This window comes from Chroicocephalus ridibundus, chromosome 1, assembly GCF_963924245.1.
Source record: "Chroicocephalus ridibundus chromosome 1, bChrRid1.1, whole genome shotgun sequence".
NCBI lineage: Eukaryota > Metazoa > Chordata > Aves > Charadriiformes > Laridae > Chroicocephalus > Chroicocephalus ridibundus.
In genome coordinates, this window is record NC_086284.1 from 133,446,051 (window position 1) to 133,461,815 (window position 15,765).

At 51.7% G+C, this 15,765-nt stretch overlaps 2 protein-coding genes across 2 annotated transcripts; both read right to left on the reverse strand.

Annotated features, from left to right (window-relative positions):
- Positions 1-1,103: 1,103 nt before the first annotated feature.
- C1R (complement C1r) lies at positions 1,104-8,592 on the reverse strand. Its single transcript, XM_063353930.1, has 11 exons — positions 8,445-8,592; positions 7,404-7,632; positions 6,984-7,176; positions 6,661-6,804; positions 6,317-6,513; positions 5,670-5,817; positions 5,464-5,585; positions 4,781-4,859; positions 4,214-4,354; positions 2,625-2,699; positions 1,104-2,390 (listed from the first exon to the last, which is right to left on the reverse strand). Exons 1-11 carry the CDS (start codon positions 8,450-8,452, stop codon positions 1,588-1,590), a joined length of 2,139 nt encoding a protein of 712 aa, XP_063210000.1. The 5' UTR covers positions 8,453-8,592; the 3' UTR covers positions 1,104-1,587.
- Positions 8,593-13,282: 4,690 nt separating this feature from the next.
- On the reverse strand, positions 13,283-15,249 carry RBP5 (retinol binding protein 5). The gene is made up of 4 exons (XM_063353952.1): positions 14,848-15,249; positions 14,402-14,580; positions 13,823-13,924; positions 13,283-13,434 (listed from the first exon to the last, which is right to left on the reverse strand). Exons 1-4 carry the CDS (start codon positions 14,918-14,920, stop codon positions 13,381-13,383), a joined length of 408 nt encoding a protein of 135 aa, XP_063210022.1. The 5' UTR covers positions 14,921-15,249; the 3' UTR covers positions 13,283-13,380.
- Positions 15,250-15,765: the final 516 nt, after the last annotated feature.

A 15,765-nucleotide genomic window follows, 5' to 3' on the forward strand; every position in this document is an offset into this window, starting at 1 on the left:
TGGGATTCTCTTCCCAGGAGGATCACAGATTCCTATAGGGATTTTAGGCACACCTCAGCTTCCCAACGTTTCCTAGTTTCCTGCAGAGTAGGAGATTCTTTAACATGGCTTCTCAGTCATTTTCCTCAATTTTCACAAGGACTGAAGAGTTGGGTATTTTGTTGTTCTTGTGTGGCGGTGTGCTCTCCCCTTTTCTCCCCCTTGTCACCTGTACTCACTGAGCATCCCAAAAATTCCCTGTTCTTCACCTGGAATACCCCCCAGTTGCATATGCCTCATTCTCCATTCCCTCCCCCAGACCAGGGTTTATCCATGTGCAACTGGACAACTTGTTTTTCCATGCTCTTGTTGCCTCTCATGCTCCCCTTTTGCCCATAGAAATGGGAGAAACCAACAGAATTCTGACCTCTGGAGATCATGGATGAATTTATATCAGATGTGCAATTTCACGGATCACTCCCCAGGGTATACTATCTGAAAAGCAAATGAGAGATACTGACACCTGAGAAGAACTGGAGCTGGATCTCACAGAGAACAGCGCGAGAAGGCAACTATGACGCTACCCCCAGAGTTCCCCTGTCAAGGTCTTGCAGACTTCATTTCTCTCAGTGACTCGCAAGAAAAAGTTTGGTTGTTCTGCAGTAGCAAAACTAGTTAAGCGACAACTCCAGAGAATATACAGAATATACAAGAGGGGACATCTTCTCTCTGAGTCAGCATCATTTTAGAGCTGCTGTCCTGCAGTCAGAGCTTTATTTCATATAGTATAAAAAAGCCCCATCCTCAAATTCTGATCAGTAAATGTTCCTGGGCTCTTTTCTCCATGAGATTGGTTGTTGTCTTCCATGTCTTTTGAATGTGGCATCACACAGACAACTTAATTTTGCCTCCTTTGGAAGCCACCTGGAGTTTCAGAGTGGGTAATCTAATGGTAGTTTTGTGACAGGTGAGGAACTGCCACATGCCATTGTGGAACTGGAAACGCTTTAGTGGTAGGTAAAGCAATCCCTATATAAAGTCCGTAAGTCGCTTTCAGTGATGGGGAGTATTTAGTAGTTGTTAAAAACAAAGACAGAAAAACATAACACACCTGGTTTCTCCAGCAATGATTTTAATATTCATAGAATCTCACCGATGCCAATGGGCATACGCACACTGTACTCACCACAAAGTACCACATCCTCTGAGAAAATCTGCTGCCCTGCAAGCTTCCCACACAATAGAGTACAAAAGTAGACTGCAGTAGTCTGATGATATAGTCAGCACTTCAAAGAATAACGTGTTTGCGGTCATGAGATTTCCTGATATTATTAAAGCTTTATCCAGTAATAAGATTTTGGAAGAACTAGAACAACCACAAAGGCATTCCACAAGCTGCCAATGGTACAGCAGCTTTGATAAGTTTTGATGGTACCACCAAGAATTCATCAAAGAATATGGTGGCTTTCAAAAGTGCTCATGATGAAGGTTACATGGTCTGCCTGTTTGAAAAGCCTTTGGGACATCATCAAAAGCTTTAGGTATGATTTGCTGTGTCTGGAAATTTATATGCTATCAGTGATTCTTCAGTTAGTAGGAGAGCAGCATTTAGAGCCTATCCTCCCTTATTATCCCTTTGATCCAGTCCAGATAGTTGATGATCTTGGTGTAGAAGCCATAACCTTCGGCACAGCCGATACCCCAAGAAACAATACCGGTAGCCACCCAGCGATTACTTCCTCCGTCTAACACTGTGAAGATGCTCCCACTATCTCCCTGGCAGGTATCCCGCTTGACTGTGAGGAAGCCGGCACAGAACATGTTCTCAGAGAAAACCATAGGTATATCCCGCTTCTTACTGTCCAGCCAACTCTGACACTTCTCTCGAGCAACCGCTGGTAGGCTCACATACTTCAATTCATTTGAAACAAAGTTTTTTTCCACACCGAAGCCGCTCACGTAGCCCACGCGCCCATCCCTGTAGAACGTGGTGTTGGTAGTATCTGGGAGACAGACGGGCAGTACTGTAGGGCCCAGGGTTACTGGGTGTTTCAGCTCCAGCAAGGCTATGTCCCCATTGAAGTTGTGGTCATCTTCAGGGTTGTAATCTGGATGGACAAAGATCCTACGTACAGGGTGGTTACCCATCTTGTGGAGCTCTTCTACCTTGGTGTGCCCGAGGAATATGTTAGCCTCCTCTGCCAGCTGGTCCAGGCTCACATTGTTCCCTCCTGCCCCTTTGGGGAAGATGGTGTGGGCAGCTGTCAGGATCCAGCGATCGCCCAGGAGCGCACCACCTCCTCGGCCATGGATGCCAGTCAGTGCCTGCCAAGGGAAATTGCCTGTCTTGGCTGGCTTGCCGCCCATAATCCGCTGGAATTCAGTAAGGGGTCTGTCCGGCTTCCCACATACTGTGAAGAAATGCAAGGAGACCATCACACCCTCTGTTGCCCTGGCTTGTCTCTCTCTTTCCTGCACCATCACTATTCAATTTCACCTTATTTTTGCCTTCCTGGATAGATTTCCCTGTCCTCCCTCACTGATACCATTATCCTCATCCCCCTCCCTGCATGTTGTCCCGGCTTTGTTCTGACTGTGAGCATGAATCGGTAAACACCAGACAAAGTCAAGAGTTTTTTACTGACCTGGCAAGCAGGTGGGAATCCTCGCCTGGCCATCTTGGTCCACCCAGGTTCCCTCAGGAGAGCAGGTGAATCTGTCTGTAGGATGACAGGGAAGTGAATGAGACCCAGGCCTGTAGGCATGGGGTGGGAAGAAAGGATAGGATAGGATAGGATAGGATAGGATAGAATAGAATAGAATAGAATAGAATAGAATAGAATAGAATAGAATAGAATAGAATAGAATAGAATAGAATAGAATAGAATAGAATAATTTTCAAGGGGTTCCTCTCTCCAAGGTGTCTCACATGCTGCACTCAGCCCTTCCATCCCAAAGGCACCCTTTCCCAGGAAAAGCCACCTGTGGTATAGTCTGGAATGTCTCCATCTGGGATAGCATGTACATCTCAAAGCACCTCAGTTCCAGGGGACCCAGTAAAGCTTAGGTATTGCTTCTGTAGGAGAAAAGCCTGAAGAGCCATCTGAGTGAAGTCTTAACTTCATCAAGTCTTAACTTCACTCAGGCCACGTGCTTGTTGAGCACTGTTTGACCTCATTTAGCCCAAAGAAGGGGGAGAAGTAGTAAAGACGCGGATTTTAGATTCAAGTTTCTGGTCTCTGTAGTTTGCAGAGAGTAGGACAAGGTGGTTTGTTCCAGAAAAAGGAAAAAGATGAGTCAGTTACTGTATATGCTCAGTATCTATTTCTGAGGCTATATTGCAGGTCAGCTAACTTGCATGTCACCTCTCAACACAAACTCCACCACCTCCAACATTCTTGCTTTTCTTAGAAAATTTGTGCTGGTGACTAAAAGTAATTTATATACAATTTAACTTACACTGTAGTAAATGCTTCCAAGAAAGTGTTCGCTGTTCTCCTTCAAAATTGACTAAATCGCAATGACTCCCCATCAGAATTTGGCTGGTGCTGATATCTAGTTGCTCCTGATTTTTTTTCTGATGAGACTGAGCTCTGACTCTTTATGAAGAAGTTAAGCTCAGATGCAAAAACAATCAAATTCAACATGAGTACCAACTTAAAGCACTCCTTAGCTGCTTGCTCCTGGCCCCAGTGCTAGCGTGTCACCTCCCTCAGGCACGGTCCACAACTGTGCATCCATGCTGGCAACCATATCCAGGAACTGATTCAGCTTAAAAATCTACATTTTTTTTTTATGGAGGCTAAGTGAGTGAGCAGCCAAGGCAAAGAATCATGAACTTCTTACGCTGTTCTTGCAACCAAAGCTCCTGTGTCATCAAATCGTATCTGAGGTGCAAAAAGAAGGCACGTGAATGGTTTTGAACGTTGCCTTAACTTTTCTGACCTGTTGCATAAAAGTAAATTTTTCTGTATGTATGTTAGCCCTTAGGCTACAGATGAGAGAATAAGACCTCCTGCAGAAGTTAAGGAGAACATGGAGGAGGACTCTGGGAATGAAGTCGGGTGGGAATAGGCTGAGACAACCAGCCTCAGGAGCTATGCCGTGGAGCCAGGGAAAGATTGGAGAGCCCTCACAGGAGAAAACCATGAGCCTGGGGAGCATAGACAATTCTAACTGGAAATCCGTGCTTTTCATGCACAGATTCCAATGTATGTGTGGGATTAGGACTCACCACCCCCTTTTCCGGTGACGATGTGATAATATGGTTCATTGCATCGGTATGTGATCACGGACTGGTAGTTGTTGTTTGCAGGTTTGTGGACATAGCTGAATGCCCCATTGGTCAGGTCTGTAGGGTTGCCACAGTTCACAACTACAAAAAAGAGAAAAGAAAGAGGTGAATCAAAGACAGCCTTACTGCCTGCAGGCTTAGGTTCCACTTGGATTGTGACCATGATGTGAAGGATGGAGAGGACCGGTTAGTACAGCGGGCAGAGAGAGGGTGTTCCAAAATGAATCCCAAACTGGGATCTTTCACTTTTAGATGTTACAGCATTGTGTCAACTTTTTAGTAATATTTTATTCATTTCTGTAAGGGAGGAAAAACATTTAAGTTCTTGCAAGTGGAAAGTGTAATGAAAGTCAGCAGTGGACTAGGTGACCTCCACAGGTCCTTCCAGCCAGGATATCTGCGAGTCTATGGCCACAGGCAAATTGAGTCATAGAGGCTGAACTCCCCACGTTCTCAGAGGGGGAAAACCACGGCAGGGGGCATAATCCCCGTTCTCAGATCACTCACTTTCACAGCGGGGCATGGATTGATGCCATGTCCCATCAGCCTGGCAGACAGCTGTGAAGGACAGCAGCTTTCGGTTGCCCTGCATGGGAGAGAAAAACATCTCTGTTGGTTGTACAGAGCCTTACATTCCCTTCCCCACGTTAAAATACCATTCTATCTGCCCATCTTTTCACTGCTGTCCAATAGTTACCCCTCTGCAGTCTGTTCCAGTTGCTGTCCTCTCCCTTTGCTGCCTTCCCTCTACCCTGTGTTTGCCACGGGCTACAAATTCTTCATAGCAGGCCAAGGTATCAGCAGCCAGCAACCATAAAACCATGACAAGACTGGGGCGATACCCAGTCCTGGCAACAGGATGGCAAGGGAGGCAAGTGACATCTTCTGCTTCAGATCTAATTTTCATAGCCTTCCAAAGAGGTATTCTTGTTTGCCAATGTTTCCTGGTATCTTTGTCTCTTACCTTCTACCAGGGCTTCATGAAATAGTAATTGCATAAGGAAAGGAGCTAGGAGAAAGGAAGGAGAACACACCGGGAGAAAGCCGACAGAAGCAAGGACGAAACAGAAATTGCAACAGGTTGCAACATGAGCGAAATCTCCAAAGAAAGTTTTACTGAAAGGTGAACGACTTACACAAACTGAAGAGAAGCCAGACTATGGCTGAAGGGAGGGGAGAAGGGATCTCACCTCCATCAGGTTATACCCAGTCTTGCAGCTGACAACAAAATAGTCCTGAAACTGGTACACAGGCTGCAGGTCTCTGATGATGGTAAACTGATCCCGTGGGACAGGCTGTGGGCACCGTATTTCTGTTAGAGATTGGGACAAAGTAGGATATTATTAATAAATGGTCTAGATAGGCTGTAGCAGCCTCTGGGGAAGAAACATCTTACTTTCGGAGGTGTAGTGGATCTTCCAGCCACGGCTGAACCCTGACTCATCGGTGAGGAAGAGGATGTCCACCTCATTGCTGTTGGTTTCAATGCTGCCAGGTGACTCCTTGCCACAGAATTCACCGATCTGTCTCCCTCGTGCTTGGATCTGGTGAGGAAGACTTGTATCACAGGGACAGAAACACACATGCCTCTCTGCCCCAGCATCCCTGTTTCAGTCCAGACCAAGTTTGCCACAGTGCCTATGACAGTGGACAGGGCTGGTTGTGTGGCCCATCTTTGCTGATGTCTGCAGTGACAGATCAGAACAAAGGACTGAGCCACCTACAAGCTCTGCTTCTCTCTTATCACGGGTAGCAGAGCAGTCAACCCCTCCAAGTCCTGAGATTAAATCAAAGGAAGATAAAACTGGAAGAAGGATTATTTTTTTGGCTCCGCTCGCAGGTGCCTGTCACCCAGAGCCTCTGACCTCAGGACACTGGTAATTAAGCACACTGAGGGGAGGGACAAGGGAAGAGCTCAGTCCTTCATGCTGGGGCATCCTCCTTGTACTGATCCCACATTTCTCATCCGAATAGTGGTGTCCCTACAATTCCTGTCCAGGTCTGGCAGCAGGGTTGGAAGTAGAGTTGGCTAATCTCCAGTACCTTGAGCTGGTCGTAAGGACAGTGGACTTGCTGGTGTTCATCGATCTCAAAGGGTTCCAGGAACTTGAGGATGACAGACAGGCCCCTTTGCAGACGGATGCTGTAGTTACACCGGAGGTCTTCAGGATAGGGCTGGGGGTACTCGGGGCTGCTCAGGTACCCAGATGCCTCTGTGAACAACTCACTGCTGCACTCCGCTGGCGTAGAGGAAGAAAACAAAGGTCACATTCTGGAGCTGTGTCTTCTGCAGCCCTGTCAACTGCTCCCTAAGTCACTTCTCCCACCCTTCCTGGCTGAAGGGCTCCTTCCCTGGAACCCTCTGATCCTTCCAAATTTCAATTTACCTTTGCAGGAGCGGTGGTCACTCTGAAGCTGGTAGCCAGTCCGGCAAGAACAGAAGTAGCCACCCACATAGTTGTGGCAGACATGCTGGCACCGAGGCCTTTCGTCTTCCTCAGCAGCATTCTTAGGGTCACATTCGTCAAGATCTGAAGACATAGGAAATGCAGGGACAAGGGGAGGAAAGTGTTAAACCTCTCTGCTGTAACCGAAAGTACATAGAGATTCACACCCTTGCTTACAGCGTCTCTTCATTTTCCTGACGAGGAGGAAAACTGGTGGAGTCACAAGGGCTGCTTTCTGCATGCCGAGGGTCTTGCCTACTCACCCACTGCTCGGTAATAGGCCAGGAAGCCCCTGTAGGGAATCACTGTGCCATTGTCTTCATTGGAGAAATCAGAGTGAAATGCCAGGTGCATCCTGTTCCCCTTAGATACAAATTCCTTCCTTCCTGGGTGATTGCCTGTGGTTGACCCAAGCTGGCCGCAGTATCGGCCCAAGTTCTTCTTGTCTGCTTTGATCTGTCAAGGTAAAGGGGAAATCACTGTAGCCTCGTAAGATTCAGCCTGCTTCATGCATCGCCATTACCCAGCCAGGAGTCGCCAGTAGCTCCTCCACCCATTTCTATCTTTAACTCCTTCCCTTTCCTTTGTGGGAAGCATGAGAGGAGGCCTGGTGAATGAAGAGCTATTGCATGTGGTGGCCGCTAGATTCCCATCTGCAGCCATCCCTTGGCCCATGCACATACCTTAACATAGTCATAGAAGCAGGACTCCGATGGCTCCAGGTCAAAATATCGGAAGGTCAGCTTCACCGCATAGCCTTTTGGGACGTGGATATCCCAGATGCTGATGTTATTGTTGGGATATGGCTTGGGATAACCGGGGGATCTGATCTCCCCAAAAAGCTTTCTTGGGACTGGACTGGAACTGATCACTCCAAAAAAGAGGAAGGCGCACACAAGGAACGGAACGTGCCTGTGAACATGGCAAGTAAACTATGAATTGCACAAACTTAGGTCATCCAAAATCAGGGGAGACTTCACAAGTGACTTGTGCATTGTCTAATGGAATCCAACATGGGAGGCCTAGCTGCAGGTCCAGCTTCTGGCTTGGATCACTCCAGAACAAGGAGGGCAGCTGAAATGAAGACACCAGCACTACCCAGGTTCCAGCAACGCATTGTCACCCAGCCAAAGAGGTTCATCAACCAGGAATCAGTTTGAAAGAGCAAGGGTGAATTCCCCGAGAACTGCTCCCAGCTTGCTCCCAGCAGGCATGGGGCTGGGTCCCTTAGAACCAGGGGAAGTTTGGTTCCCTTTGGCTCTAGGCCAGCAGGTCATTTCTGTTTATTGCTAGTTTAGGATCTCTGCCCAGCTCGTTTGGCGAGGGTCTGACGAGCTCGAGCTCAGTTTGCTGAGGAGCAATCCTCCCTCTCACCCGGTCATGCCTCAATTCCTCGCCTCCAAAAGTTTGCCCTCGTTATTTTTTTTATTTTTCTTTTTTCCTCTCATTCTGCGGATCGCTCCTATTCGTCTCTGGGGAACGGAGGGACTCTCAGTGTTGCTCCACAACAAGCTCAGTGCCCAGACCTCACGAAAAACACCAGCCGGGAAGATCCCTCTCCCTCAACCCTAGGTGCTGGCAAAGCTTTAATGGGGGGACGGCGAGATGAGCTCAGCCCAGCCCCTTGGACCTCTCTCTTCTCCTTCCTGGTAGGGTTCTAACCCTCCCCTTCCCCTCCCGGCCAAGATGCGGATGCCCCCCCTCCCCAGGTTGCCCCCACTCACATGTCCATACGCTCGCCCGCCGGGCACGCAACCCCCTGCCCGTCCTCCCCGGGATCTCCGGAGCGGCGGTCAGCGGGAATTCCGCCCGGAGGCCGGTCAGGTAGGTGGGGAGAAGCGGAGGGAGGGAAGAAAAAGCCCGGCTGGCCCCGTTCCAGGCTCCCCCCAGCCCGGCGGCTGCTGCCCTCTGCTGCCGAGATGCTGCCGAGATGCTGGTGTGTGTCCCCCCCCCCCTCCCCCGGTGTGTGCGCTTTTGGGGGTCTCTCACCTCCCAGCCAGGCAGGGGCGATCTGAATCTTCCAGGCGAGACCCTTTCCTAAGGCTCGATCTGCAATCCGGCAGCTGCTCCGAGGTTGTCCCCCTCCTGAAGTTGTCCTCCTAGGAAGCCTTCCCCCGACTCCTTCTGGGCTGTTTCCTGGTGTAAGAGGACCAGAAATTTTGGTCTTAACAAATTAATTTAAAGTTTTTTTTTTTTTTTTTTTTTAAATCAAACCGTCAAAAGAGGCGAGTTTTCTCTGTTCTGGCTTGCTGAAGAGCATTTCAGAGGGTTGGGGGTTTTTGGGGGGATGGGATCTAGGAGCTTCTTCGGGGAAAGCAGGAAACATCAGACATTAAACGGATATTAAGGAAAATGAACCAACCTACAGAATTAAAAGCATTCTGAGAACAAGTCCCTCTTTAAGGACCCTTCTTGCTGTTTGTTCTGCGAGCGTTTTTAGGAGAAGCGAGATAGATAAGGCCTTCAGTGTTTAATGGGGAAATGAGAAAAGATAGCAGCTTACAAACACATTTCAGGCTTTTATCAACACAGTGCACAAGACATATATTGTGTTCCACCAACTTTGCAAAGTTTAAAATTTCTTGACTTTCAGACTTTGGTGTAAGAGATAAAACACCATTTTAGTGTTTTCCCTTAGAATTATGGGTGGCTTCAGATAAATTAGCAAGTTTCTTGCATTGAAAGCATAGGAAATAATTCACAGCTACAAAACCATGTTGAATTCAGGTGAAAACAGAGTTAAAAAGAAGGAAGAAATTAGTGTCTTTGTGATATTTATGGAAGTGTCCTAGAGAACATGCTCATCAAATGTCTTTGAATTGTTATCCGAAAAAGATCACATAAACAAGTAATTAGTGCCTCTGTAATAACAGCATATGGCCCCGCACATCAAAATGAAGATTAAGCGGGGGACATTACCTCAGTACTTCCTGATAGCCAAATATCTCTTCTGCATGATGGACATACTTGGGCAGGGGTCACTGCTGTGCCGTGCCGGAGCAGGTTCTGCTGGCTTACTGTCCCACCAGAAGGGACGCTTTTACTCAGAAACCACATCTGGAAAGTATCTGGCAAGGACTGGAAGCTACTCTCCGAGAGATCTGTTATGGACAGGTTACGGGCGGGAAGAGTGTTCCCAGGAAAAGCAGGGATAGACAGAGGTGACTGAGGATCATTTGTAAGAAGGTTGATCATTTCAGGGTGTTCTTGACAAGGAATCTTCTGCCCAGAGGGCACTACTGGGAGTCCCCCATGGCGCTTTCGAAGCACATCTCCCTCGTCTTCATTTCCTCCCCCTGCCTTGATAACACCATCTGGGCTACTAGGAGAGAACTTCATCTAGTAAAGCTGAGGGTGGTTAGCTGGGGATATGCCTACCTGGAGCAGCCCACCTCTAATACATGTCCCAGAGACCCACCTGATTTGGACAAAGCGGCTGTGCCCTCAGCCTTGCTCCAGTGCTCCCACTGGTGGCGTTCCCCTTCAGATGCTCTGTGCAATCCTGTTCTTCATGTTAGGGAGGAGACAGGAAATATCTGCTATCATTTTTTCCTGGGGAGGATGTCTCTACCTTTCTTTGCTTAAGGGCAGAACACATGTAGGACCTCAGAATACATGTAGGACCAGAGGATGGCAAAACCAGCACCTGTTTGCTGGCCTGCTTGACTCAGCGGGGTTACAAGAGGACTGGACAGTAAATCCAGACAATATCAGAGCAAAGAAGCTGTAGATCTTCAGCACAGTCAAAGGTGCCAACAGCCTCTCCTGGAGAGAGACTCCTGCTTTGAATACAGTGTGTTGCAGGAGGTCGTTGGAAAGAAACCTGCTGTGCAGCCTCAGAAGCTGTGAGATCATTCTCCGATGTACCTCTCATCCACTAAACAGATGAGAAGATGAGTTGGATACTTCGGAAACTTGAAGCAAGGAGGACAGAGAAATACCTTTGTTGGGCCTCCTACAGCTACACCACCAACCCTACAGTACGCCAAGGCCACAGAGCCAGGCTCACCTGTACACACTGAGCTGCTTTCCCAGGGCACTCTACCTTCAGCCCCTTGGTTTGACTACCCATCACAGCCTTCCGGAGACACTCCGTCACTAGCCGCAGGGCTTGGGCTTCACACAGCCGGGCCTGTGCTATCCAATGGCTTACCACTTTTTCAGACAAATCAAGCCACTCCTGCGGCTCTGGCTGATATGGTGAAGATGACCTACACCAAAAGAAGTCTCAGGAGTGGGTCTTCCCCCTGGTATGAGATGGTGAGCAGCAGCAGCATCTTGGTAGTCTGTTTCTGCGTCTTCTAAATCAAGGGGCAAAGCCAAGTGTAATACCCCAGAAGGGACATACTTCTGCAGCGCTAGCCACTCAGCAAGGGCCAAGAACAAAGACAGTGCCCTCCCCATGTCGCACCTTATCCCCTGCCTTACGCCAGCATCCTCACTTCCCGCGGGCTCGCGTCTCAGTGATATAGTACTCTGGTGCAAAGTCACCGTCTGACTTAGGCATCACATCTATAGCACAACTACAAAAGAAGCCCAGTGAATTATTAGCGCTGGTAGTTACTAACTGAAGCCCCAGAATAGGTTGGAATACTAGCCCTTATGGTTATTCTGAGTGTGGACCACATCAAGTGGGTGTGATTCCTACCGATGGTTCTGGCACAACCAGACGCTTCCTGAAGACGAGATGCTGTCATGGATATACGATGGCTGGCAACCAGTCAGAAGCAATCCACTCAGCACATCACCTCACAAGCTTACATGACAATTATGTGGATGGCTGGCATGCCAGTGGAAGAGTCTGGGTAACCACCTGAAGGCAACAGCTGCCTACCATCAAACCAGAACCTAGGCTCAGAAAATGGCAGTTTGTACCAGCTTTTGGTGCAAGGTTTGAAATGAGTTGATTAGTTGTTGATCACACGGTCTGGAAGATATCAGTCTGGACATGGTGGAGTGAGCTTCATGTTGGGGATCAGAAACATCTCAGAAGGGCTCTCATTGCATGGAGGAGAATGAAGAGGGCAACAGTTGAACCAGCTCCAGCTGCAGTCGGTCAAAGCTCTGCATTTGCAATGTTGTGATACCAAAAAGATAACGTAGAGGCTCCTCATGAGAGAAGGAACAATGGGTTGTGGAGTCTGCATAGAGCAGATAAATGACATGCTGGATGATGCCATGGCTATGATTGCTCGTTGGGTTTGATTGCGTCCCGCCCAGTGGTACATTTGCACTGCGGATATTGACAGGGTGCTGCAGCCTGGGATGTCCTCAGGACAACCTTGAAGAGCCGGAGTTCAACATTATAGGTGCAGCTGCAGCTCCCTGACCCCTTGCTTATCACATGTTCTGAAGTAACGCTTTTCTCATGGCGCTCGTGTTCGCAGTTCTCTGAGAACAAGCTCTTTGGAAAATACTACATTTTAGATGAGATGCTGGAAGAAAAAAGTGCATCTTCTCAGCTTGAAAAGGGCCTCTATTTTCAAACTCTGCCTACCTCTTGGTTCTCCGTGATGTCAGTAGCTACACATTTCTGTGTACCCTGCCCTTCAACCTTTTGTTGGGGGGCAACCACAAGTGTCCTTCAGAAAGGGGGCTGTGGGCCTGTGCACCTCCCATCAGGTGTCTTCATTAAAGGACACCTCTGTCTTTGGCACCGGTCTGGCTTTTCGGGGGCCTCACCTGCTTTGGTTCTGTCCCTTGGTCGCTGTAGAGAGCAGCTGTGAACCAGGGGAGCTATGATGGCCACGGGGGCGGGGGACACGACACTGCCAGGACGCCAGAAGGAGTGCTGGGGCTAGAAGCGGTGGCAGTGGTTTCCTACACCAGGAGGAGAGCTAAAGCTGCTACCCTGCTCTGGGTTGCTCTGCTCCAGATGAACGTAGAAGTGCAACCAATTTTCACAGAATCACGCAGAATCACAGAATGATTCTGTGGCTCAGAGAGCCTGAGCCTTCCTCACTCACAGGACCTTCTCAAGAGCACAGTGAACGTGCCCTCGGATTTCACGCCATTCCATGAAAATCCTTGACTCTGGAGGACAAGTTCTGTTTTCTACCCAAACCTGCTTGAGGATCGCGGGATCCTCAGAAGAACGTGGGGTCCCTTGGGGACAGGAGAAGACGGCTGGTGTTGGTGGCTGCGGAAGAAGGGGCAGCCTCAGCCACCCTTGCCCACTCGGCGACCAACTCCCCCTTCCCACGGGGATCGGAGCGGGGGGTTTGTCCGGGGCGGCGGGAGGAGGGCGGGAGCTGCGGGGCGGGGGGGGGGGCCGGGCCGGTGGTGGGGCAGCCCCGGTCCCGCTCCTCCCCGCACCGCTCTTATTCTGAAAGGAGCCTCCGTGCGGCCGACGGCCCATCGCCCTCCCCTACCCCGGCCCACCCGGGCCGCCTCCTCTCCCCGCCTCCCCGCTCCCCGCCAGCCCGGCCCCGCCGTCACCCCCGGCCGCGGGAGGGACCGGCCCGACCGATGCCCGGCGAGAGGGGAAACAGAAAAAAAGACGCTGCTACGGTGCGAAGGATGTCGGATCGCTCGGGTCTTGTTTCTTTTTCTTTTTTTTTTTTTTTTTTTTTTTTTAATCCGGGGGGCGGTTTGCACTCAGGAGCGAGGGTCCCGGCCGGGCATCCTCCCCCCCTCCCCCAGCTTCCCCCCGTGGAGCGCTCACTTCACTTTCTGGAAAACCTGGACACAGACCTCGTCTTCAGCCGTCATGCGCTGGGCAAAGGAAGGGGACAAAAGAGGAGTTTAGGCCGGATCCCCTCCTTCTCTCCCTCCCCCAGCCCTGCCTGCCCCCCCGCTGGAGCCTGGCAGGCCCCATGCTGCTGCACGCCCTTCCCGACCCTCCCGGAGCCCCGGCGGGTCAGGCTGCAGGGCAGGGAAGGGACATTGCCTTTGGCTGAGCTGCGTTAACTTTTAAACCCTGGAGGCGGATGTTTGTTCGAAGCGGTGGCTGCCCCCCGAGGAGCCGGGGCTGAAGTCTTGAGAGGAGCTGGAAGGAAGCCCCAGGGCTGGCTCGGAGCCCGCAGCACCCGCGCTGTGTGCGTGTGCATCCCCCCACCCACTGTGACTGGGATTTAGCAAGCTGCGCAGGACCCCGCCTCACCAGATGCAGCTGGTCCCCCTCCAGCCAGTGCCTCCAGCCTCGGTTCCTCTTCTCTCCCAGCTGCTCACACACCAGCTGATCCCCCTCCCAGGAGACAGTTGTCTGAAAAAAAAAGGAGGAGAGGGGAAGACATGGTACCAAGACAAGCGGGTCCTGGCAATACAGGTTTCCAGCAATGGCGCTGACTGTTCCTCTCAGACGCGTTTTCAAATGCAGTCCCCGATCTGGTGCCTCTTTGGTGTCTTCTTGGGACTGATGTCCTTTGTGGAAGGTGAATGACCCCCTGGCTTCCAAGTGCAACAGAGGACTGCCAAGTGGGATGACGTTCTGTCTTTCCAGAGCTTTGCTCCAGAGGATAGTACCCTCTGGGTCCCAAAGTACTGGGTTTCTGGCTGTATGGTGCTCATCCCCTTTGCTGTGAGTGATTTACTCATAGAACCACTTATTCCCGGACCTGCAGGGGCATGCCAGCTCTGGGATGGGCTCTCAACTGGTTTGTGAATCAAAAGCTGAGCAAGTCCCTGAACTTGTGGTGCACCCCAACCCGCTTGTCAGACTGCACTGCTTGGGGCTTCTCACCTGGCACTTGCGTCCATCCACGGGTCCCAGGTCTTCCTCAAACTGGACTCCCAGGTCAAAATCCATAACGTAGTCCCGCAGGGAGGTGATCGTGCGGATGACCATGTGATCTCCCGTGTGGATGATCTCTTTGTCAGGTTTCAGGAGGCAAACCACTTTTCGCAGGACCACATTGATATCTGGAGGATGAGAGGGAGGGGAGATCTGTGGACGACGTGGGCCCCTCGTCTAGCAGCATCCCCACAGAACTCCTCCACTCTTTTAGCCAGAGAGCCCCAGCCACCATATGTCCTCCCCCGCTCCCATCACAGTGCAAAAGTGATGGTGGCAGGCAGAAGGACCAGAAGGTTCCCAAACCCCTTCATCCCCTTCCCGTTTTCTGACATTTTTGGAGACAGAAGGGAGCAGAAGGGGAGGAAGGAGCCGGATGAGGGGGATGGCGTTACCTAAAGCGCGCAGGTAATTGTCCATGTTCTCCTGGGAGACGAAGCGGTAATAGCCGGTGAGGTTGGGAGGCATCCCGGGGCGGAGGGAGGGGGCCGACGGCGAGGAGGAGAGAAGGCGAGGAGCGGGACAGGCAGGCAGCTGGAGCCGATCTGGCTGGCCGGGCGGGCCGGTGCCTCTCCCGCGGTGCGGGGAGGTCTGCGGGGCTGCCCGGCTGCCGGGCTCCCCGCTGCAGTAAGAGTCCCCGCGCCGGGGGGCGCGGAAAAGGCCGGGACTGCCCCTGCTTCCAGCATCTCCGCCTCGGATGGGGAGGACGTGGGAGCGGCAGGTCGCCTCCTCACCCTCCGCCCTCCTCGGGGGCTGCCTCTCTTAAACCCTTGGCTGCCGACCAGCGGCAAGAAACACCCCCCGCCACACGCCCCACACCCCCCGCCGGCCCTTTCTCACACCCTGAACGCCCGTGGCTGCGAGCTTCCTCAGAGCGGTGCCCCGGCCCACGCTCCCCCCGCCCCGTCGAGGGGACGGGGCGGCAGGCTGGCAGCTCCGCCCTGCCGACCCCGCGGGACGGATTGGGCGGGGGGGGCTCCGGCTGCGCTCCGCAGCCCCTCTCCCCGACACCCCCCATCCCGCCGATCTTCCCTCCCCCCCCCCCCCCAACCCCGCCTCCCCTTCCCGCTCCTCCCGCAGGCTGCCAGGATGCTTCCCGCGGCGAAGCACCGGGGGCCGGCTTTGAAGTCCCCCCCGCCAGCCCTCGCCCCTCTCCGTGCCCTGCCCGGGTTGCAGCGAGAAGGGGAAAAAACAGCGGTTCCCCCGCATCGCGTGGGACCGCGCAGCACCGCACCGCCCGCCCCCCCCTGCCCCGCAGCACCTGGCGCGGCGGCCCCGCGCATTGGCTGCCGACCCCCCCCCCCTACTCCTCG